Below are 23,412 nucleotides of genomic sequence, written 5' to 3'. Positions count from 1 at the left end.
ACGGTGTTTGGATCGGTCGGATCGTGAAGACGTACGACTACATCAACCGCGTTGATATAACACTTCCGCTTTCGGTCTACGAGGGTATGTGGACAACACTCTCCCCTCTCGTTGCTATGAATCACCATGATCTTGCGTGTGCGTAGGAATTTTTTTGAAATTACTACGTTCCCCAACAGTGGCATCCGAGCCTAGGTTTTATGTGTTGATGTTATATGCATGAGTAGAACACAAGTGAGTTGTGGGCGATATAAGTCATACTGCTTACCAGCATGTCATACTTTGGTTCGGCGGTATTGTTGGATGAAGCGGCCCGGACCAACATTACGCGTACGCTTACGAAGACTGGTTCTACTGCCGTGCTTTGCACACAGGTGGCTGGCGGGTGTCAGTTTCTCCAACTTTAGTTGAACCAAGTGTGGCTACGCCCGGTCCTTGCGAAGGTTAAAACAGCACCAACTTGACAAACTATCGTTGTGGTTTTGATGCGTAGGTAAGATTGGTTCTTGCTAAGCCTGTAGCAGCCACGTAAAATTTGCAACAACAAAGTAGAGGATGTCTAACTTGTTTTTGCAGGGCATGTTGTGATGTGATATGGTCAAGACATGATGCTAAATTTTATTGTATGAGATGATCATGTTTTGTAACCGAGTTATCGGCAACTGGCAGGAGCCATATGGTTGTCGCTTTATTGTATGCAATGAAATCGCCCTGTAATGCTTTACTTTATCACTAAGCGGTAGCGATAGTCGTAGAAGCATAAGTTTGGCGAGACGACAACGATGATACGATGGTGATCAAGGTGTCGCGCCGGTGACGATGGTGATCATGACGGTGCTTCGAAGATGGAGATCACAAGCACAAGATGATGATGGCCATATCATATCACTTATATTGATTGCATGTGATGTTTATCTTTTATGCATCTTATCTTGCTTTGATTGACGGTAGCATTATAAGATGATCCCTCACTAAATTATCATAGTAAAAGTGTTCTCCCTGAGTATGCACCGTTGCGAAAGTTCTTCGTGCTGAGACACCACGTGATGATCGGGTGTGATAGGCTCTACGTTCAAATACAACGGGTGCAAAACAGTTGCACACGCGGAATACTCAGGTTTAACTTGACGAGCCTAGCATATAACAGATATGGCCTCGGAACACGGAGACCGAAAGGTCGGGCGTGAATCATATAGTAGATATGATCAACATAATGATGTTCACCATTGAAACTACTCCATCTCACGTGATGATCGGACATGGTTTAGTTGATATGGATCACGTGATCACTTAGAGGATTAGAGGGATGTCTATCTAAGTGAGAGTTCTTTAGTAATATGAGTAATTGAACTTAAATTTATCATGAACTTAGTCCCTGATAGTATCTTGCTTGTTTATGTTTGATTGTAGATAGATGGCCCGTGCTGTTGTTCCGTTGAATTTTAATGCGTTCCTTGAGAAAGCAAAGTTGAAAGATGATGGTAGCAATTACACGGACTGGGTCCGTAACTTGAGGATTATCCTCATTGCTGCACAGAAGAATTACGTCCTAGAAGCACCGCTAGGTGCCAGGCCTGCTGCTGATGCAACTGACGACGTTAAGAACGTCTGGCAGAGCAAAGCTGATGACTACTCGATAGTTCAATGTGCCATGCTTTACGGCTTAGAATCGGTTCTTCAACGACGTTTTGAACGTCATGGAGCATATGAGATGTTCCAGGAGTTGGAGTTAATATTTCAAGCAAATGCCCGAATTGAGAGATATGAAGTCTCCAATAAGTTCTATAGCTGCAAGATGGAGGAGAACAGTTCTGTCAATGAGCATATACTCAAAATGTCTGGGTATAATAATCACTTGATTTAATTGGGAGTTAATCTTCCGGATGATTGCGTCATTGACAGAATTCTCCAATCACTTCCACCTAGCTACAAGAGCTTCGTGATGAACTATAACATGCAAGGGATGGATAAGACAATTCCCGAGCTCTTCGCAATGCTAAAAGCTGCGGAGGTAGAAATCAAGAAGGAGCATCAAGTGTTGATGGTCAATAAGACCACTGGTTTCAAGAAAAGGGGCAAAGGGAAGAAAAAAGGGAACTTCAAGAAGAACAGCAAGCAAGTTGCTGCTCAGGAGAAGAAACCCAAATCTGGACCTAAGCCTGAAACTGAGTGCTTCTACTGCAAGCAGACTGGTCACTGGAAGCGGAACTGCCCCAAGTATTTGGCGGATAAGAAGGATGGCAAGGTGAACAAAGGTATATGTGATATACATGTTATTGATGTGTACCTTACTAATGCTCACAGTAGCACCTGGGTATTTGATACTGGTTCTGTTGCTAATATTTGCAACTCGAAACATGGACTACGGATTAAGCGAAGATTGGCTAAGGACGAGGTGACGATGCGCGTGGGAAATGGTTCCAAAGTTGATGTGATCGCGGTCGGCACGCTACCTCTACATCTACCTTCGGGATTAGTATTAGACCTAAATAATTGTTATTTGGTGCCAGCGTTGAGCATGAACATTATATCTGGATATTGTTTAATGCGAGACGGTTATTCATTTAAATCAGAGAATAATGATTGTTCTATTTATATGAGTAATATCTTTTATGGTCATGCACCCTTGAAGAGTGGTCTATTCTTATTGAATCTCGATAGTAGTGACACACATATTCATAATGTTGAAGCCAAAAGATGCAGAGTTGATAATGATAGTGCAACTTATTTGTGGCACTGCCGTTTAGGTCATATCGGTATAAAGCGCATGAAGAAACTCCATACTGATGGACTTTTGGAACCACTTGATTATGAATCACTTGGTACTTGCAAACCGTGCCTCATGGGCAAGATGACTAAAACGCCGTTCTCCGGTACTATGGAGAGAGCAACAGATTTGTTGGAAATCATACATATAGATGTATGTGGTCTGATGAATGTTGAGGCTCGTGGCGGATATCGTTATTTTCTCACCTTCACAGATGACTTAAGCAGATATGGGTATATCTACTTAATGAAACATAAGTCTGAAACATTTGAAAAGTTCAAAGAATTTCAGAGTGAAGTTGAAAATCATTGTAACAAGAAATTAAAGTTTCTGCGATCTGATCGTGGAGGAAAATATTTGAGTTACGAGTTTGGTGTACATTTGAAACAATGCGGAATAGTTTCGCAACTCACGCCACCCGGAACACCACAACGTAATGGTGTGTCCGAACGTCGTAATCGTACTTTACTTGATATGGTGCGATCTATGACGTCTCTTACAGATTTACCGCTATCGTTTTGGGGTTATGCTTTGGAGACGGCCGCATTCACGTTAAATAGGACACCATCAAAAACCGTTGAGACGACGCCTTATGAACTATGGTTTGGCAAGAAACCAAAGTTGTCGTTTCTTAAAGTTTGGGGCTGCGATGCTTATGTGAAAAACCTTCAACCTGATAAGCTCGAACCCAAATCGAAGAAATGTGTCTTCATAGGATATCCAAAGGAGACTGTTGGATACACCTTCTATCATAGATCCGAAGGCAAGACTTTTGTTGCTAAATTCGGAATCTTTCTAGAGAAGGAGTTTCTCTCGAAAGAAGTGAGTGGGAGGAAAGTAGAACTTGATGAGGTAACTGTACCTGCTCCCTTATTGGAAAGTAGTTCATCACAGAAACCGGTTTCTGCGACACCTACACCAATTAGTGAGGAAGTTGATGATGATGATCATGAAACTTCAGATCAAGTTACTACTGAGCCTCGTAGATCAACCAGAGTAAGATCCGCACCAGAGTGGTACGGCAATCCTGTTCTGGAAGTCATGCTACTAGATCATGATGAACCTACGAACTATGAAGAAGCGATGGTGAGCCCAGATTCCGCAAAATGGCTTGAAGCCATGAAATCTGAGATGGGATCCATGTATGAGAACAAAGTGTGGACTTTGGTTGACTTGCCCGATGATCGGCAAGCAATTGAGAATAAATGGATTTTCAAGAAGAAGACTGACGCTGACGGTAATGTTACTGTCTACAAAGCTCGACCTGTCGCAAAAGGTTTTCGACAAGTTCAAGGGATTGACTACGATGAGACCTTCTCACCCGTAGCGATGCTCAAGTCTGTCCGAATCATGTTAGCAATTGCCGCATTTTATGATTATGAAATTTGGCAGATGGATGTCAAAACTGCATTCCTGAATGGATTTCTGGAAGAAGAGTTGTATATGATGCAACCATAAGGTTTTGTCGATCCAAAGGGAGCTAACAAAGTGTGCAAGCTCCAGCGATCCATTTATGGACTGGTGCAAGCCTCTCGGAGTTGGAATAAACGCTTTGATAGTGTGATCAAAGCATTTGGGTTTGTACAGACTTTTGGAGAAGCCTGTATTTACAAGAAAGTGAGTGGGAGCTCTGTAGCATTTCTGATATTATGTGTGGATGACATATTACTAATCGGAAATGATATAGAATTTCTGGATAGCATAAAGGGATACTTGAATAAGAGTTTTTCAATGAAAGACCTCGGTGAAGCTGCTTACATATTGGGCATTAAGATCTATAGAGATAGATCAAAACGCTTAATTGGACTTTCACAAAGCACTTACCTTGACAAAGTTTTGAAGAAGTTCAAAATGGATCAGGCTAAGAAAGGATTCTTGCCTGTGTTACAAGGTGTGAAGTTGAGTAAGACTCAATGTCCGACCACTGCAGAAGATAGAGAGAAAATGAAAGATGTTCCCTATGCTTCAGCCATAGGCTCTATCATGTATGCAATGCTGTGTACCAGACCTGATGTGTGTCTTGCTATAAGTCTAGCAGGGAGGTACCAAAGTAATCTAGGAGTGGATCACTGGACAGCGGTCAAGAACATCCTGAAATACCTGAAAAGGACTAAGGATATGTTTCTCGTGTATGGAGGTGACAAAGAGCTCATCGTAAATGGTTACGTTGATGCAAGCTTTGACACTGATCCGGATGATTCTAAATCGCAAACCGGATACGTGTTTACTTTAAACGGTGGAGCTGTCAGTTGGTGCAGTTCTAAACAAAGCGTTGTGGCGGGATCTACATGTGAAGCGGAGTACATAGCTGCTTCGGAAGCAGCAAACGAAGGAGTCTGGATGAAGGAGTTCATATCCGATCTAGGTGTCATACCTAGTGCATCGGGTCCAATGAAAATCTTTTGTGACAATACTGGTGCAATTGCCTTGGCAAAGGAATCCAGATTTCACAAGAGAACCAAGCACATCAAGAGACGCTTTAATTCCATCCGGGATCTAGTCCAGGTGGGAGACATAGAAATTTGCAAGATACATACGGATCTGAATGTAGCAGACCCGTTGACTAAGCCTCTTCCACGAGCAAAACATGATCAGCACCAAGACTCCATGGGTGTTAGAATCATTACTGTGTAATCTAGATTATTGACTCTAGTGCAAGTGGGAGACTGAAGGAAATATGCCCTAGAGGCAATAATAAAGTTATTATTTATTTCCTTATTTCATGATAAATGTTTATTATTCATGCTAGAATTGTATTAACCGGAAACATAATACATGTGTGAATACATAGACAAACAGAGTGTCACTAGTATGCCTCTACTTGACTAGCTCGTTAATCAAAGATGGTTAAGTTTCCTAACCATGGACAAAGAGTTGTTATTTGATTAACGGGATCACATCATTAGATGAATGATCTGATTGACATGACCCATTCCATTAGCTTAGCACCCGATCGTTTAGTATGTTGCTATTGCTTTCTTCATGACTTATACATGTTCCTATGACTATGAGATTATGTAACTCCCGTTTGCCGGAGGAACACTTTGTGTGCTACCAAATTTCACAACGTAACTGGGTGATTATAAAGGAGCTCTACAGGTGTCTCCAAAGGTACATGTTGGGTTGGCGTATTTCGAGATTAGGATTTGTCACTCCGATTGTCGGAGAGGTATCTCTGGGCCCTCTCGGTAATGCACATCATATAAGCCTTGCAAGCATTGTAACTAATGAGTTAGTTGCGAGATGATGTATTACGGAACGAGTAAAGAGACTTGCCGGTAACGAGATTGAACTAGGTATTGAGATACCGACGATCGAATCTCGGGCAAGTAACATACCGATGACAAAGGGAACAACGTATGTTGTTATGCGGTCTGACCGATAAAGATCTTCGTAGAATATGTAGGAGCCAATATGAGCATCCAGGTTCCTCTATTGGTTATTGACCGGAGATGTGTCTCGGTCATGTCTACATTGTTCTCGAACCGTAGGGTCCGCACGCTTAACGTTACGATGACAGTTTCATTATGAGTTTATGCATTTTGATGTACCGAAGTTTGTTCGGAGTCCCGGATGTGATCACGGACATGACGAGGAGCCTCGAAATGGTCAAGACATAAAGATTGATATATTGGAAGTCTATATTTGGATATCGGAAGTGTTCCGGGTGAAATCAGGATTTTACCGGAGTACCGGGAGGTTACCGGAACCCCCCGGGAGGTATATGGGCCTTAGTGGGCTTTAGTGGAAGAGACGAGAGGTGGCCAGGGCTGGGCCGCGCGCCCCTCCCCCCTAATCCGAATAGGACAAGGAGAGGGGGGCGACGCCCCCCTTCCTTCTCTCTCTCCTCTTTCCCCCTCCCGAATCCTATTCCAACTAGGAAAGGGGGGGGGGAATCCTACTCCTGGTGGGAGTAGGACTCCTCCTGGCGCGCCCTCCTCCTGGCCGGCCGCACCCCCCCTTGCTCCTTTATATACGGGGGCAGGGGGGCACCTCGAGACACACAAGTTGATCTTCGTGATCGTTCCTTAGCCGTGTGCGGTGCCCCCTCCACCATATTCCACCTCGGTCATATTGTAGCGGTGCTTAGGCGAAGCCCTGCGACAGTAGAACATCAAGATCGTCACCACGCCGTCGTGCTGACGGAACTCCTCCCCGACGCTTTGCTGGATCAGAGCCCGGGGATCGTCATCGAGCTGAACGTGTGCCAAGAACTCGGAGGTGCCCGAGTAACGGTGCTTGGATCGGTCGGATCGTGAAGACGTACGACTACATTAACCGCGTTGATATAACACTTCTGCTTTCGGTCTACGAGGGTACGTGGACAACACTCTGCCCTCTCGTTGCTATGAATCACCATGATCTTGCGTGTGCGTAGGAATTTTTTTGAAATTACTACGTTCCCCAACAGTGGCATCCGAGCCTAGGTTTTATGTGTTGATGTTATATGCACGAGTAGAACACAAGTGAGTTGTGGGCGATATAAGTCATACTGCTTACCAGCATGTCATACTTTGGTTCGGCGGTATTGTTGGATGAAGCGGCCCGGACCGACATTACGCGTACGCTTACGCAAGACTGGTTCTACTGCCGTGCTTTGCACACAGGTGGCTGGCGGGTGTCAGTTTCTCCAACTTTAGTTGAACCAAGTGTGGCTACGCCCGGTCCTTGCGAAGTTTAAAACAACACCAACTTGACAAACTATCATTGTGGTTTTGATGCGTAGGTAAGATTGGTTCTTGCTAAGCCTGTAGCAGCCACGTAAAATTTGCAACAACAAAGTAGAGGACGTCTAACTTGTTTTTGCAGGGCATGTTGTGATGTGATATGGTCAAGACATGATGCTAAATTTTATTGTATGAGATGATCATGTTTTGTAACCGAGTTATCGGCAACTGGCAGGAGCCATATGGTTGTCGCTTTATTGTATGCAATGAAATCGCCCTGTAATGCTTTACTTTATCACTAAGCGGTAGCGATAGTCGTAGAAGCATAAGTTTGGCGAGACGACAACGATGCTACGATGGTGATCAAGGTGTCGCGCCGGTGACGATGGTGATCATGACGGTGCTTCGAAGATGGAGATCACAAGCACAAGATGATGATGGCCATATCATATCACTTATATTGATTGCATGTGATGTTTATCTTTTATGCATCTTATCTTGCTTTGATTGACGGTAGCATTATAAGATGATCCCTCACTAAATTATCATAGTAAAAGTGTTCTCCCTGAGTATGCACCGTTGCGAAAGTTCTTCGTGCTGAGACACCACGTGATGATCGGGTGTGATAGGCTCTACGTTCAAATACAACGGGTGCAAAACAGTTGCACACGCGGAATACTCAGGTTTAACTTGACGAGCCTAGCATATAATAGATATGGCCTCGGAACACGGAGACCGAAAGGTCGCGCGTGAATCATATAGTAGATATGATCAACATAATGATGTTCACCATTGAAACTACTCCATCTCACGTGATGATCGGACATGGTTTAGTTGATATGGATCACGTGATCACTTAGAGGATTAGAGGGATGTCTATCTAAGTGGGAGTTCTTTAGTAATATGATTAATTGAACTTAAATTTATCATGAACTTAGTCCCTGATAGTATCTTGCTTGTTTATGTTTGATTGTAGATAGATGGCCCGTGCTGTTGTTCCGTTGAATTTTAATGCGTTCCTTGAGAAAGCAAAGTTGAAAGATGATGGTAGCAATTACACGGACTGGGTCCGTAACTTGAGGATTATCCTCATTGCTGCACAGAAGAATTACGTCCTAGAAGCACCGCTAGGTGCCAGGCCTGCTACTGATGCAACTGACGACGTTAAGAACGTCTGGCAGAGCAAAGCTGATGACTACTCGATAGTTCAATGTGCCATGCTTTACGGCTTAGAATCGGTTCTTCAACGACGTTTTGAACGTCATGGAGCATATGAGATGTTCCAGGAGTTGGAGTTAATATTTCAAGCAAATGCCCGAATTGAGAGATATGAAGTCTCCAATAAGTTCTATAGCTGCAAGATGGAGGAGAACAGTTCTGTCAATGAGCATATACTCAAAATGTCTGGGTATAATAATCACTTGATTCAATTGGGAGTTAATCTTCCGGATGATTGCGTCATTGACAGAATTCTCCAATCACTTCCACCTAGCTACAAGAGCTTCGTGATGAACTATAACATGCAAGGGATGGATAAGACAATTCCCGAGCTCTTCGCAATGCTAAAAGCTGCGGAGGTAGAAATCAAGAAGGAGCATCAAGTGTTGATGGTCAATAAGACCACTGGTTTCAAGAAAAGGGGCAAAGGGAAGAAGAAAGGGAACTTCAAGAAGAACATCAAGCAAGTTGCTGCTCAGGAGAAGAAACCCAAATCTGGACCTAAGCCTGAAACTGAGTGCTTCTACTGCAAGCAGACTGGTCACTGGAAGCGGAACTGCCCCAAGTATTTGGCGGATAAGAAGGATGGCAAGGTGAACAAAGGTATATGTGATATACATGTTATTGATGTGTACCTTACTAATGCTCGCAGTAGCACCTGGGTATTTGATACTGGTTCTGTTGCTAATATTTGCAACTCGAAACAGGGACTACGGATTAAGCGAAGATTGGCTAAGGACGAGGTGACGATGCGCGTGGGAAATGGTTCCAAAGTTGATGTGATCGCGGTCGGCACGCTACCTCTACATCTACCTTCGGGATTAGTATTAGACCTAAATAATTGTTATTTGGTGCCAGCGTTGAGCATGAACATTATATCTGGATCTTGTTTAATGCGAGACAATTATTCATTTAAATCAGAGAATAATGGTTGTTCTATTTATATGAGTAATATCTTTTATGGTCATGCACCCTTGAAGAGTGGTCTATTCTTATTGAATCTCGATAGTAGTGACACACATATTCATAATGTTGAAGCCAAAAGATGCAGAGTTGATAATGATAGTGCAACTTATTTGTGGCACTGCCGTTTAGGTCATATCGGTGTAAAGCGCATGAAGAAACTCCATACTGATGGACTTTTGGAACCACTTGATTATGAATCACTTGGTACTTGCAAACCGTGCCTCATGGGCAAGATGACTAAAACGCCGTTCTCCGGTACTATGGAGAGAGCAACAGATTTGTTGGAAATCATACATACAGATGTATGTGGTCCGATGAATGTTGAGGCTCGTGGCGGATATCGTTATTTTCTCACCTTCACAGATGACTTAAGCAGATATGGGTATATCTACTTAATGAAACATAAGTCTGAAACATTTGAAAAGTTCAAAGAATTTCAGAGTGAAGTTGAAAATCATCGTAACAAGAAAATAAAGTTTCTGCGATCTAATGATGGAGGAAAATATTTGAGTTACGAGTTTGGTGTACATTTGAAACAATGCGGAATAGTTTCGCAACTCACGCCACCCGGAACACCACAACGTAATGGTGTGTCCGAACGTCGTAATCGTACTTTACTTGATATGGTGCGATCTATGATGTCTCTTACAGATTTACCGCTATCGTTTTGGGGTTATGCTTTGGAGACGTCCGCATTCACGTTAAATAGGACACCATCGAAAACCGTTGAGACGACACATATACACCGTTGAGACGACACAGAGTACAGACGCTAAACAGCCATGGAAGAAATCCATGTAGTACTATTATGACTACACATATACACCAAATCTTGTACACCTTAATTTCAGTACGTCGGCTGTATCAGAATTCCAGTAAGCACTGCCAAGATAAATAAATTGCGCTGTGTGTCTTTGAAACACTTGTGCAGAGCGATTTATATAGGCCCAAATTTTTTTTTTTTGGAGTTAAGCAGGGCCTTGCGTTTGTTTCCTAAAAGAATTACACAAGATATCTCACACATGTCTGTAGATAATAGTTTTCCAACAGCGTCTTCATGTTTCCAATGGTTTTAGTTTGAATGGACCTCCCTCTGTCTCTGTTTCTGGGATCAGTGCACCATTGTCTCCGACAAGTTCCAGCACCAGGTAGACAGGCCTTGTGAGACATAGACGATTGCTCAGGCCCGATGTTCTAGTGCTTCCTAGAGTGCTTTGTATGGCTGAACGAAGCGTCAGTAGGTCGTGCTGTGATGTACAGACAGTATTTGGTTCAGATAGGGAGGCTACTTGCCATTAACCCCTATGTTTCTTGTTGGTGTGACAGTAATTGTCAGTTGTCGCAAAGCTGCTGAATGCCAGGCTGTATAAGCACCAGAGGGGAGTCAGATTGTAGTATGACACAAATCTCTACATCTTCAAACTGCCCCCGCAATGCCTAGTTTGAAAGTGTACAGACTGTATTTTGAAGTGGTGCCTACATGTAGTAACATACTTTCACATCCGTGCCCCGCGTTGAATTTGATACCGGCATGGAACCAGTCACTTGTCTCTCGAGTTGCCAGAGGACCATTTTTCATGTTCCGCACCTTGGATTGGTAACTACATGGTAACATTTTCCACATTTTTGTCCTTCAGCAGCAGCAGCAGCAACTTAGTCGTCGTTGTCGTCGATGGCAGGGTTTGGCAGCCTGGCGCCCAAGACGAAGAACGTGGTGGTGGCGGGCGGGCTGACGGGGTTCGTCTTCGGGGTGTACTACTACACCATGTGGGCGGTAGGCAGCACCGACGAGCTGCAGGTCACCATCGACAAGTTTGAGGACCTGAAGAAGAAGGAGGCAGCCGCCTCCGCCGCTGCCGCAAGCGCCTCAACCCCGGGATCCTCATAAACAAATGCGCCCTTAACTTTGAAACTAGCTGCTGCCTCTGAACCTGCCCAGGACCATGGGTTTGGTTTGTATTGATAATAATAATGGGTGCTTTTAGAGGAAATACCCAATGGTTCCTGGGTACATATGTACCCTATATGGGGATTTATTTTTAATAGTTAAACAAAAAGTCAAAATAGTTAAGAAACTATTTTTAGAATAAAGTTGACTTACTTACGCACTAGTATACATAATTTTCACAAAAAAGAAAAAGATGTTGACTTCACAGAAAATTTATTTGCTATTATAGGTCACTATTCACGCTATTTTGACCAGAAATTTGTCTTTTTTGAAAAGAAGTCAAAAGGATATTTTTTTTGTGGATTTTATTTTTCACGAGTACAATAGAAGGTCAAGTTTATTTCAAAAATATTTTCAGGAATTTTTGACTTTTTGTTGAATTACTAATTTTTTCCCATATAGGGTGCATATGTCCCCATAGACCAAAAGTTCCCCTCTGTGCTTTTAGTTAGATGCAGCATTTTCATTCATGGCATGGATGGCGTTTGGAGTTGATGATGCTTTTTGTTTGTGAATGGTAGCCGCGGTTTATGATATGATGATACAGGCTCCGCTTCAAAATATAAGGCGTAATGTTTCTGCCCCTCAGAAATAAATCAGGCTTTTCGATGTTTGACCTTTATTAGTTTTGCAATGGAGAGAGCAGTGCCTTTTGTAGGCAGGGTCCTCTGGTCTGTTGTCGCTGCGTCGTAACTTTTCTCTCAGTTGTGAGAGGACCATTTTTTGTGTTTCGCACCTTGGATTGGTAACTACATGTAACATTTTCCACATTTTTGTCCTGCAGCAGCAGCAACCTAGTCGTCTTCGTCGTCGTCCATGGCAGGGTTTGGCAGCCTGGCGCCCAAGACGAAGAACGTGGTGGCGGCGGGCGGGCTGACTGGGTTCGTCTTTGGGGTGTACTACTACACCATGTGGGCAGTGGGCAGCACCGACGAGCTGCAGGTCACCATCGACAAGTTTGAGGACCTGAAGAAGGAGGCGGCCGCCTCCACCGCCGCAAGCGCCTCCACCCCGGGATCCTCCTAAACAGGCGCGCCCTTAACTTTGAAACTAGCTACTACTGCCTCTGAACCTGCCCAGGACCATGGGTTTGGTTTGTATTGATAATAATGGGTGCTTTTAGTTAGATGCAGCATTTTCATTCATGGCATGGATGGCGTTTGGAGTTGATGATGCTTTTTGTTTGTGAATGGTAGCCGCGGTTTATGATATGATGATACAGGCTCCGCTTCGAAATATAAGGCGTAATGTTTCTGCCCCTCAGAAATAAATCAGGCTTTTCGATGTTTGACCTTTATTAGTTTTGCAATGGAGAGAGTAGTACCTTTTGTAGGCAGGGTCCTCTGGTTTGTGTCGCTGTGTTGAAATATGTTGCCCGCCCCCCTTTCTCTATCAGTTCGGTCTTTTGGATAGATGATGGTTGAATCGGTCGGAACATGAATGAACTCACTGTAACACACTGCATCCGTTCCTTTCTTGATCTCCCAAGAATAAGGGGCGTGCGTGTGTCGGTACACTGGACGCGGGCTGTTCATTTGTATTTGTTGGGAATCCTTGCCTTGTTCCCCAAGAAGGTCCGGTTATCAACGGAATTTGGTTAATTCAATCCAAAGCCGATTTTTTTTTGAAAGTAATCCAAAGCCGATTTGCCAAACGGCCACCCACCTGAATAGTTGTCCAAAAAAAAAGTTTAGGGCACACGAATAGTTGTCAAAAAAGAAAAGAGTTAAGGGCATAATAATTTACCGCTTTGCCCGTCGGATCACGCGCGTCCGTCCATCTAAAACCCAACGGCCAGGGAAAATCCAGGGCGGATGGCCCTCCCGATCGAGCGTGTTTCCGGAAAAAGGAAGGAAGGAGTCTCGTGTGATTGAATGAAAGAAACTAAATCCAACGAGATTCTGCTTCCGTTTATTCGTTCGTCGGTTTTAACCGCCGCCAGACGATACAGACACGTACTACGTACGGCGAGAGAATAATAATAAACCAGCAGGGAGCGGAATCGCCCACCGCCGGCCGTACGTGCGCGCCCGATCTCGCCGTCGCCGTCGAGGGCCACGTGCTAGCTCCGGTGCTCGCTCGTTCGGCCGTGCTGCCCGGCTTGGATTTTCGGCGCCATGGCGCTCGGCAACATCGCCGTCGTGCTCGGCTCCGGTGAGTTCCCGTGCTCATCACCCCTCAGCTTCGGTCCACATCTATCTGCCATGCATCTACGGTTCTCTCGTCGCCGCCGGCGACTGCCGCGTCCTTCTGAATCTATCTGATGTGCTGCTGATGCTGGGGTTTAGCTTACATCTAGCTTCCTGCCTAGGGTTTAGCTTACCTACCCGCTGGGTGGGTACATACGGATCAACGGATCACTTTGGTTCCTACTCTAGTTTACTTTGATGGCTACAAATAATCCAATCCAATCCAACTGCTCTCTCACAACCCATCCCTGTATCTATAATTCTGTCTTCTTACTTGCTTCAAGCAAAGCTTTTGCAGCCTCCCCCCCTTGATTGAGAATTGCAGCCTCTGTTCTTTAACAATCTGCAATTAGCCTTTATTTCTTTCTTTCTTCTCGGTCTCTTGGCAGGATATCTCAGCACTATTCTTACAGGAGGCGACGCCAAGAAAGTCCCCATCATCGGGGACACGCTTGCCCATGTAATTACCTACTTTCATCACCTACCTTGCCTCGGTGCCTTTATTCTCGATCAGTCGGGTTGATTCGATTGTACACACGCCGCGTGACAATTTTGTAACTTTGTTTGTCTCCTCCTCTAGTTTGTGAAGAACACCGGCAAGCATGACAGCAACGATCAGTTGGCGTCACAGGTTTGTTTGTTGTGGATGTTTGTTTTACGTGTCGGCCAGATTGGTTTGACAGACTTTAGATCTAAAATGGCGTTGCTTGACTCTGCTAAACATTTTCAGCTCAACAGTATCAAGGAGGAGGTACAGCGAGTTGTACGCCGCAGAGACGAGAATGTTACGGTTATCTCCGACACATCAGGTCAGTGCTCGCCTGTTTTCTTGTCTCGGTTCTCAACCAAATTGATTATGCAAATGTGTCTTATGTTGGATTTGATCTATCGTTTTTTCATCATGCCCTTTAGACGTCGTACATGGTTATATGATTTTGGCCCTCTAGCTAGTTTGTACAATTCTTATCTGAATATGTGAATTCCTATAGCTGGTAAGTATTTAATATGTGAATTATTATTATATCTTAGTTACCTTCTTCTTTTGTAGGGTCTGGTTCCTATACCATAACAGCAATTGTCGTTGCTGGGCTTATCGGCTACACATACATCAGGTGGAAGGTAAACTCTCATTGCGTGCCACCATGCACTGGCTAGCACCGCGCAAGAGGGAATGTGGGGAGTAGATCGCCGCTCGTGATTGCGTAACAGGGTTTGGATTTCATAGCCTCCGCCGTGGGGCGGGGCGACCAAAGGATTCAGCCGTGCTCTTCACAGCGTGCAAGCAATCAGCCGTGCAAGGAATGCTCTGGCTTTCTGATGGTGATGATAAGAGTTTGGAATTTCTCTTATGAATTTCGCTGCAAATCTGAGTGGTCTGGGCAATAATCAAATTCAGTACTAGCTTGTGTTCTGGTTTGGATTCAAACCTAAGCTGCTTGATCTTTTGCTCCGTATCAGATGGAATAACATGACCATGATGTTTCTTTTTAATCGGTAAAGCTAGGTGTTCGTCACCTGTGGTCTTAAGATCGATAGAAATGTATGTCGCTACTTTCTGTTGATTCTTTGTCGTTGGTTTGTTCGTTCATCATTTAGGACTTGATGTATGGACGCTTATCTACTTGCTGCTTAGTTCGTTCATCCTTTAGGGCCTTGATTTATGGAAGCTTTTCTACTTGCTGCTAATACATGCCTTAAGAGTCACCGCCGGGAGGAATCTTCCGGGCGGATCACTTCTTTTCACCGAGGGGGTGGATCCAAGCGATCGCTTAGGGACATTGACCTTAAAAGGAACACTTGTTCTGTTGGCATTGTGGAAAGGATTGAATATGACCCTAACCGTTCTTCTCGGATCGCTCTTCTCCGATGGATCGAAGGGGTGCCTCAGAAGGACGCAGCATACAAGGCCGAGCGCGCGCCTGTCATATACATCATAGCCAGCCATCAAATGGAACCGGGCAGCATGGTGGTGAACAGCGACTCCTCCAAACCTTCCATGACTGGCTCCTTGATGCGCCCTGCCCACAACGCTGATTCCTTCCTTCGGTTCCAAGAGCTGTTCCGCAAAGCCAGCCAAGAAGGCGAAGAGGGCAGTGATGATCAAGCAAAGGATGCGGCGGTTCCTACAGCGGCACCGCTCATGCCTGCCGATCTACTGGACCTCAACTCCAAGGTGGGAAACTGCATGCCGTTGTCCGACATCCGCATGGGAACATGGGTGCACAGCATTGAGCTGCGTCATGGCCAGGGGGCGAAGCTCGTCCGGGCCGCCGGAGCCTACGCCAAGGTGGTCAAGGAGTCGGCCATGCAGTGCCTTGTGCGGCTGCCGTCGGGCGGGCGTCGAGAAGCTGATCGACTCCCGGTGCCGGGCCACCATCGGCATCGTCTCCAACCCCACCCATGGCGCCCGGAAGCTGAGGAAGGCAGGGCATAGCCGGTGGCTGGGCAGGCGCCCGGTCGTCCGTGGTGTCGCCATGAACCCGGTGGACCATCCCCATGGAGGAGGCGAGGGGCGCACCAAGGGCGGCAGGCCGTCGGTGTCGCCCTGGGGGAAGCCCACCAAGGCTGGGTATCGGACCGTGCCAAAGAAGCCAAAGGCTCAGCTGTCCCGGGATTGATTGATGATCTTCATGGACGCGGCTTGTTGCTCCAAGGGAAAGGTACCGGATCTTGATGTGGCTATGGATCGATCACAATGGACTGTGACTCAATTTATTTTTTGCTCGCGAACAGTTCCCGCTGCAGCACTTTGACTTTATTATGATGTATTATTAATAATAACAGGTGATGTTTGGACCTGCCTTCGCCCAGTTTACTGCATTCCTTCCTGGCATTTCCCCATTGATTTGTCTATTTAGGTGTGTTTCTTGTGATTGATAATTTGCTCTGTCTGGTTAAGCAAACTGGGAGGGAACAAAATGATGATGTGCATATATTTAGTTCCAGTTTCTATGGCTGCTATTCCATCATCAAAAAGCATGCATGTGACGAGCTGCATATATATAGTTTATTCAGTTTATCTGAATTAGCTGATTCAGATCAGTGTAACTTCTGTTTGTGTAAATCCATCATTATGTTGAAAGTTAGCATGATTGATTGATTTGCCATTCATACTGGATACTACAGTGCCTCTGGACTGAATGAATCCTGGTGGTATTCAGTCAGTCAGTATATTACCTTGCAGCAACGCGTGTCCAGTCCAGTTTTGCAGAATTATGGCAGAGTTTAACTTGGCTGCTTGCTTTTTTTTGCCTGGAGGGCGCAAAATTTACATGATTTGTATGGCTGCTGCTGCTGCTGCTATTTGCTTTCTAGTTTCTGTAGCTGCTGGTCCGTCTTCAGAAACATGCATGTGTTGAGCTGATTCGGATCTTGTGTGCCTTTGTTAGTGTGAATCCATCATGTTGAAAGTTGGCATGATTAGTTTGCCACTTATATGTCCTAGTAGATACATTGACTCTGGAATGAATCCTGGTGGTATTTAGTTAGTATATACACCTTTGCAGCAGTGCGTGTCCAGTCCAGCTTTTTTTTTTTATCAAAACCAACTTTATTCCTCAAATAATAGCCATGTCGTTTACAATTTTTGGAAGAATAAAGTCGGGCGTATCAGAATCCCAGAACTCAGAAGAGTTCAAACTAAAAGAATGTCTAGCTAAACAATCAGCTACGTGGTTGGCCTCTCTGCTACAATGAACATAACTGACGCTAGTAAAATCCATCGCCAACTGAGTGCACCCAGATATGATTGATACATCAGGACCAAGATATGTTTCAGGATTGTTTAGTGCTTCCACCGCAGCCATGCTATCAGACTCGATGACAACTTTTGTGCATCCAATGTTTGCTGCCAGAACAAGTCCATGCTGGATGGCCTTCAACTCAGTTGAAAGAACACTTGACACATGAGGAAGTACCCAGGTTGCTGCAGCTACGAAATCTCCATGAAAATCGCGCGCCACTGCACCGTTCGCTCCTGTTAGATTTTCAGAGTGAAAGGAGGCGTCAACATTCACTTTTATCGTCCCTTCGGATGGCTTCTTCCATGTATGATCTACCCTACGGGTAGGCTGATTTGGTGTATAAGCTCGAATGAAGTTTGTAGCCAGCACTACCTTTGCAGCAGTGCGTGTCCAGTCCAGCTTTCCAGTGCTAACTGACGAGATGATGTGTTAGGAGGGTTCCGGTCTGGTCTTTCTTTCTGTTCTTTTTTACTTTGTTTCTTTTACACGTTTTCCCTTCTATATTTATTTCCCCATTTTCCTTCTTTCCTTTTCTTTATTTATTAATTCATAAGTTATTTTCCAAAAAATGGCATTTAAAATTCGTAAACCTTCTTTAATTTCAATTTTTTTTTCTGATTTTCAATATTCACGAGTTATTTTAAAATTTCGAAAACATCTTAAAGATAAATGAACTGTTTGTTTAAATTCATAATTTTCTAAAAAAATTGTAAACATTTTTTAAATTCCAGAACATCTTCCGAAATTTATGAACATTTCTCCAAATTCTTAAAGATTTTTTTCTTTAAATTCACAATTTTTTCAAAAACTATAGATCATTTTTAAAATTTCAAAATATTTTCAAGGTTTTGGAACTTTTTTGAAAATTCATCCACCAATTTTAAACCACAGATATTTTCGTGAAGTATGTATGCATTTTTAAATCTAAACACATTATTTAAAATTAGTGAACCTTTTCGTGTAGGTGCACATATATTTTTAATAGTCTCAATTTTTTTACAAATTCACAAATTTTAAAATTACATGAACATATTTTAATTCTGTTAATAAATAAAAAAGGAAAACATCAAAAGAAAACGAAAAATTAAATGGAAGAAGAAAAGAAGGAAAAAGAAAAGGTTAGATAAATAGGTGCCACAGTGCGACAGGAAACATAACGTCAAGTGAGTGATATGTAGGCTTTGTGCTCTGGGCCCATGCATCGCCATCGGTCAACTCTGAGCCATTAAATTTAAGTTTTAGTTTGGATAATATGTCTTGTGTTTTTTTATTGAAATTGGTTTCGACTCTCTGAGCTGGATAAGTGGGCACCATGGGATTAGCCCACGTAGTCCACATCTTTGGGTGTTCATCTATGGGTGTTCACGAAAGCAAATTAAGTGGGCTTTTAAGTGGGCACCATGGACGGCCCGTGTCCACCCGTAGGCTGACCTACCGATCACCCCTCCCGAGGGTCACCTCCCTTTGCACTACCGGATCCGCCTTCCCACTAGCCATATGGCTTTTTTTCTCTCATGGTGAACCCATACAACTTGGCTTTATTATTTTATATATTCAAAAAGGAGGTTAAACACCTGTCCTCTTCAAATAAAAAAAACCAGGCCTCTGCATCATAGGATGTACACAATCATCTTTACGTTCACTCGATAGAAAAAAAAATCCTGTATTCAAACGTTAAACTTGTTGTATGGTAATTTGTTGCATGTCCAGTGTGTAGGCGGACTCGACGAGGCGGAGGGAGGTGGCCGGTCGGGGTGGGGTGGAGGTTCTGTGGGGAAGCAGACAATGTATCATCATGGAGAGAGGGTATTGTGGGAGGAGGAAAGAGAGGGAGAGGGGTGCAAGAGGGTCCAATGGACGCGGCCTGTCTGCTTCCAAAATTAAGGCAAAAAATTCCATCTAAACCTATCAACATGGATCTATTTCCTAACATCTTGACGGGGAAGAACACAACGATGAATATGGTTCGCAATTTGGATGCATGGTTCGAGACATTTCATTTCCAAAAATTGAATCCCCTATGATGGAGACAAGTGGCGCACATGGCTCATTCCATTTATTATCACGAGAAGCGTTTGGGGGTAAGCATCCCTTTTTTTTTTGAGTGAGAGAAGGCACCCTCAAAGTGCTTTGAAGAAATTTTCCTTTAATTTTAGCAGTGGGCCAAAACAAGAGGAGGAAGAAGTCGGCGGGGTGCCACCGAAGCCCACCACAGCAGTCGAGGCCCAGCCCAGCAAACCAACCAAGACCGACCGATTTTCCCCTTCCCTGCTCCTCCATTCCTTTCCTTCTCCTCCTGCCCTGCCCTGCCGCCGTCGCCGTCGCCGTCAGCCGTCGCCCCCCGCCGCCGCCTTCACGCTCCGATTCGTCTGCCCACCAGTCAGGTACGCCCTCTCCTCTCCACCCCGATTCACCCCTTCTTCCATCAGTACGACGATTAGCCCAACGCAGAACCAGGGCGCTTGCCCCTGGAGTGGATTCTTCAGCACCCCCAGTCCCGATCCCGACCCCGTGTACGGCGAAGGCTCTCCGGACGCCAGGTTTTGGGTCACCCATAGAAAGCCCTCTGCCCGTCTGCCGTCGCCGAGCTCCACGGTCGGCCGCTGGGAGATGTTCCAAGGGGGAGGGAAAATTTCAGCCGATACATGATTTATTCCTGGTCTTATGATCCAACCGCAACCATAGCAGTAGATGGTTAATTCGTGTAGCTTGCACTCCGCAGCAGGGAAGGGGGAAGTGAATTGTTGAACTGAGCCCACCGCCTGAAATCGCGTATCTATCAGGTTTCGATTTTGTAGCGTTGACGGTGGGGTCGGGGGACTGCTCAAGGCCAAAGCTCGGCAGATGTGAATAATGAATCCATGAGATTTTAGCCCAAGAATCTGGTCCTGTTCTGCACAGAGTGCAGACTAGCAGCCATGGAAGATTTCCCTGTAGTACTATTATGACTATATATACACACGAAATCTTCTAACCTCTGGATAGTAGAGTACTACTTAATTTCAGTATGTTCACTTTCAAAATTCAGTATGTTCACTTTCAAAATTCGAGTAAACACTGCCACTTAAATAGGCCGTGTTGTGATGCACAGACAGTATTTGGTTCAGATCGGGAGGCTACTCGCCAGTAACCCCTATTTTCCTTCCATAGCAGCAGGGAAGGGGGAAGTAAATTGAGCTGAGCCCACCACCTGAAATCACGCATCTACCAGGTTTCAGTTTCGCAGGGTAGGGTGGGGTGGGGGGACTGAGTATATCCATGAGATTTCAGCCCAAGGATCTGATCCTGTTCTGCACAGAGTACAGACGCTAAACAGCCATGGAAGAAATCCATGTAGTACTATTATGACTACACATATACACCAAATCTTGTACACCTTAATTTCAGTACGTCGGCTGTATCAGAATTCCAGTAAGCACTGCCAAGATAAATAAATTGCGCTGTGTGTCTTTGAAACACTTGTGCAGAGCGATTTATATAGGCCCAAATTTTTTTTTTTGGAGTTAAGCAGGGCCTTGCGTTTGTTTCCTAAAAGAATTACACAAGATATCTCACACATGTCTGTAGATAATAGTTTTCCAACAGCGTCTTCATGTTTCCAATGGTTTTAGTTTGAATGGACCTCCCTCTGTCTCTGTTTCTGGGATCAGTGCACCATTGTCTCCGACAAGTTCCAGCACCAGGTAGACAGGCCTTGTGAGACATAGACGATTGCTCAGGCCCGATGTTCTAGTGCTTCCTAGAGTGCTTTGTATGGCTGAACGAAGCGTCAGTAGGTCGTGCTGTGATGTACAGACAGTATTTGGTTCAGATAGGGAGGCTACTTGCCATTAACCCCTATGTTTCTTGTTGGTGTGACAGTAATTGTCAGTTGTCGCAAAGCTGCTGAATGCCAGGCTGTATAAGCACCAGAGGGGAGTCAGATTGTAGTATGACACAAATCTCTACATCTTCAAACTGCCCCCGCAATGCCTAGTTTGAAAGTGTACAGACTGTATTTTGAAGTGGTGCCTACATGTAGTAACATACTTTCACATCCGTGCCCCGCGTTGAATTTGATACCGGCATGGAACCAGTCACTTGTCTCTCGAGTTGCCAGAGGACCATTTTTCATGTTCCGCACCTTGGATTGGTAACTACATGGTAACATTTTCCACATTTTTGTCCTTCAGCAGCAGCAGCAGCAACTTAGTCGTCGTTGTCGTCGATGGCAGGGTTTGGCAGCCTGGCGCCCAAGACGAAGAACGTGGTGGTGGCGGGCGGGCTGACGGGGTTCGTCTTCGGGGTGTACTACTACACCATGTGGGCGGTAGGCAGCACCGACGAGCTGCAGGTCACCATCGACAAGTTTGAGGACCTGAAGAAGAAGGAGGCAGCCGCCTCCGCCGCTGCCGCAAGCGCCTCAACCCCGGGATCCTCATAAACAAATGCGCCCTTAACTTTGAAACTAGCTGCTGCCTCTGAACCTGCCCAGGACCATGGGTTTGGTTTGTATTGATAATAATAATGGGTGCTTTTAGAGGAAATACCCAATGGTTCCTGGGTACATATGTACCCTATATGGGGATTTATTTTTAATAGTTAAACAAAAAGTCAAAATAGTTAAGAAACTATTTTTAGAATAAAGTTGACTTACTTACGCACTAGTATACATAATTTTCACAAAAAAGAAAAAGATGTTGACTTCACAGAAAATTTATTTGCTATTATAGGTCACTATTCACGCTATTTTGACCAGAAATTTGTCTTTTTTGAAAAGAAGTCAAAAGGATATTTTTTTTGTGGATTTTATTTTTCACGAGTACAATAGAAGGTCAAGTTTATTTCAAAAATATTTTCAGGAATTTTTGACTTTTTGTTGAATTACTAATTTTTTCCCATATAGGGTGCATATGTCCCCATAGACCAAAAGTTCCCCTCTGTGCTTTTAGTTAGATGCAGCATTTTCATTCATGGCATGGATGGCGTTTGGAGTTGATGATGCTTTTTGTTTGTGAATGGTAGCCGCGGTTTATGATATGATGATACAGGCTCCGCTTCAAAATATAAGGCGTAATGTTTCTGCCCCTCAGAAATAAATCAGGCTTTTCGATGTTTGACCTTTATTAGTTTTGCAATGGAGAGAGCAGTGCCTTTTGTAGGCAGGGTCCTCTGGTCTGTTGTCGCTGCGTCGTAACTTTTCTCTCAGTTGTGAGAGGACCATTTTTTGTGTTTCGCACCTTGGATTGGTAACTACATGTAACATTTTCCACATTTTTGTCCTGCAGCAGCAGCAACCTAGTCGTCTTCGTCGTCGTCCATGGCAGGGTTTGGCAGCCTGGCGCCCAAGACGAAGAACGTGGTGGTGGCGGGCGGGCTGACTGGGTTCGTCTTTGGGGTGTACTACTACACCATGTGGGCAGTGGGCAGCACCGACGAGCTGCAGGTCACCATCGACAAGTTTGAGGACCTGAAGAAGGAGGCGGCCGCCTCCACCGCCGCAAGCGCCTCCACCCCGGGATCCTCCTAAACAGGCGCGCCCTTAACTTTGAAACTAGCTACTACTGCCTCTGAACCTGCCCAGGACCATGGGTTTGGTTTGTATTGATAATAATGGGTGCTTTTAGTTAGATGCAGCATTTTCATTCATGGCATGGATGGCGTTTGGAGTTGATGATGCTTTTTGTTTGTGAATGGTAGCCGCGGTTTATGATATGATGATACAGGCTCCGCTTCGAAATATAAGGCGTAATGTTTCTGCCCCTCAGAAATAAATCAGGCTTTTCGATGTTTGACCTTTATTAGTTTTGCAATGGAGAGAGTAGTACCTTTTGTAGGCAGGGTCCTCTGGTTTGTGTCGCTGTGTTGAAATATGTTGCCCGCCCCCCTTTCTCTATCAGTTCGGTCTTTTGGATAGATGATGGTTGAATCGGTC

The 23,412-nt window shown here is 44.6% G+C and overlaps 5 protein-coding genes across 6 annotated transcripts; all 5 read left to right on the top strand.

The window, feature by feature from the left end:
- The first annotated feature begins 11,230 nt into the window (after positions 1 to 11,230).
- On the top strand, positions 11,231 to 11,722 carry LOC147988345 (uncharacterized). Its single transcript, XM_087543901.1, has one exon. It carries the CDS (start codon positions 11,291 to 11,293, stop codon positions 11,504 to 11,506), a length of 216 nt encoding a protein of 71 aa, XP_087400027.1. The 5' UTR covers positions 11,231 to 11,290; the 3' UTR covers positions 11,507 to 11,722.
- An 84-nt stretch (positions 11,723 to 11,806) lies between these two features.
- On the top strand, positions 11,807 to 12,863 carry LOC147988344 (uncharacterized). The gene has a single exon (XM_087543902.1). The coding sequence runs from the start codon at positions 12,383 to 12,385 to the stop codon at positions 12,590 to 12,592; it is 210 nt and encodes a 69-aa protein (XP_087400028.1). The 5' UTR covers positions 11,807 to 12,382; the 3' UTR covers positions 12,593 to 12,863.
- A 139-nt stretch (positions 12,864 to 13,002) lies between these two features.
- On the top strand, positions 13,003 to 15,073 carry LOC147988343 (uncharacterized). The gene is made up of 6 exons (XM_087534584.1): positions 13,003 to 13,720; positions 14,145 to 14,215; positions 14,336 to 14,564; positions 14,745 to 14,747; positions 14,804 to 14,874; positions 14,981 to 15,073. The coding sequence occupies exons 1-6, from the start codon at positions 13,684 to 13,686 to the stop codon at positions 15,071 to 15,073; spliced, it is 504 nt and encodes a 167-aa protein (XP_087390710.1). The 5' UTR covers positions 13,003 to 13,683.
- Positions 15,074 to 19,747: 4,674 nt separating this feature from the next.
- Positions 19,748 to 23,278, top strand: LOC147988342 (uncharacterized). The gene is made up of 2 exons (XM_087543888.1): positions 19,748 to 19,882; positions 22,766 to 23,278. The coding sequence occupies exon 2, from the start codon at positions 22,798 to 22,800 to the stop codon at positions 23,005 to 23,007; it is 210 nt and encodes a 69-aa protein (XP_087400014.1). The 5' UTR covers positions 19,748 to 19,882; positions 22,766 to 22,797; the 3' UTR covers positions 23,008 to 23,278.
- LOC125528590 (uncharacterized) lies at positions 19,749 to 22,137 on the top strand. 2 transcript variants are annotated; one of them, XM_087543881.1, is made up of 2 exons: positions 19,749 to 19,882; positions 21,674 to 22,137. In XM_087543881.1, exon 2 carries the CDS (start codon positions 21,706 to 21,708, stop codon positions 21,919 to 21,921), a length of 216 nt encoding a protein of 71 aa, XP_087400007.1. In that variant the 5' UTR covers positions 19,749 to 19,882; positions 21,674 to 21,705; the 3' UTR covers positions 21,922 to 22,137. The 2 variants fall into 2 exon arrangements, with proteins under 2 accessions (XP_087400007.1, XP_087400008.1); XM_087543882.1 differs by having other exon boundaries at positions 19,782 to 19,882; positions 21,677 to 22,137.
- Positions 23,279 to 23,412: the final 134 nt, after the last annotated feature.

The sequence above is a fragment of the Triticum urartu genome, chromosome 1A (assembly GCF_056163025.1).
Source record: "Triticum urartu cultivar PI428250 chromosome 1A, HENAU_Tu73, whole genome shotgun sequence".
NCBI classification, from domain to species: Eukaryota; Viridiplantae; Streptophyta; class Magnoliopsida; order Poales; family Poaceae; genus Triticum; species Triticum urartu.
The sequence above is the reverse complement of the archived record's forward strand: the minus strand, read 5'-3'. Positions and strand labels throughout refer to the sequence as shown.

What these genes read in the sequence shown, in the direction of transcription:
- LOC147988345 (XM_087543901.1), top strand. Translation starts at nt 11,291, where the DNA reads ATGGCAGGGTTTGGCAGCCTGGCGCCCAAGACGAAGAACGTGGTGGTG.
- LOC147988344 (XM_087543902.1), top strand. Translation starts at nt 12,383, where the DNA reads ATGGCAGGGTTTGGCAGCCTGGCGCCCAAGACGAAGAACGTGGTGGCG.
- LOC147988343 (XM_087534584.1), top strand. Translation starts at nt 13,684, where the DNA reads ATGGCGCTCGGCAACATCGCCGTCGTGCTCGGCTCCG. An exon ending in TCGGGGACACGCTTGCCCAT is followed by an intron (nt 14,216 to 14,335) that starts GTAATTACCTAC and finishes CTCCTCCTCTAG; the next exon opens with TTTGTGAAGAACACCGGCAA. An exon ending in ACACATACATCAGGTGGAAG is followed by an intron (nt 14,875 to 14,980) that starts GTAAACTCTCAT and finishes TGGATTTCATAG; the next exon opens with CCTCCGCCGTGGGGCGGGGC.
- LOC125528590 (XM_087543881.1), top strand. Translation starts at nt 21,706, where the DNA reads ATGGCAGGGTTTGGCAGCCTGGCGCCCAAGACGAAGAACGTGGTGGTG.
- LOC147988342 (XM_087543888.1), top strand. Translation starts at nt 22,798, where the DNA reads ATGGCAGGGTTTGGCAGCCTGGCGCCCAAGACGAAGAACGTGGTGGTG.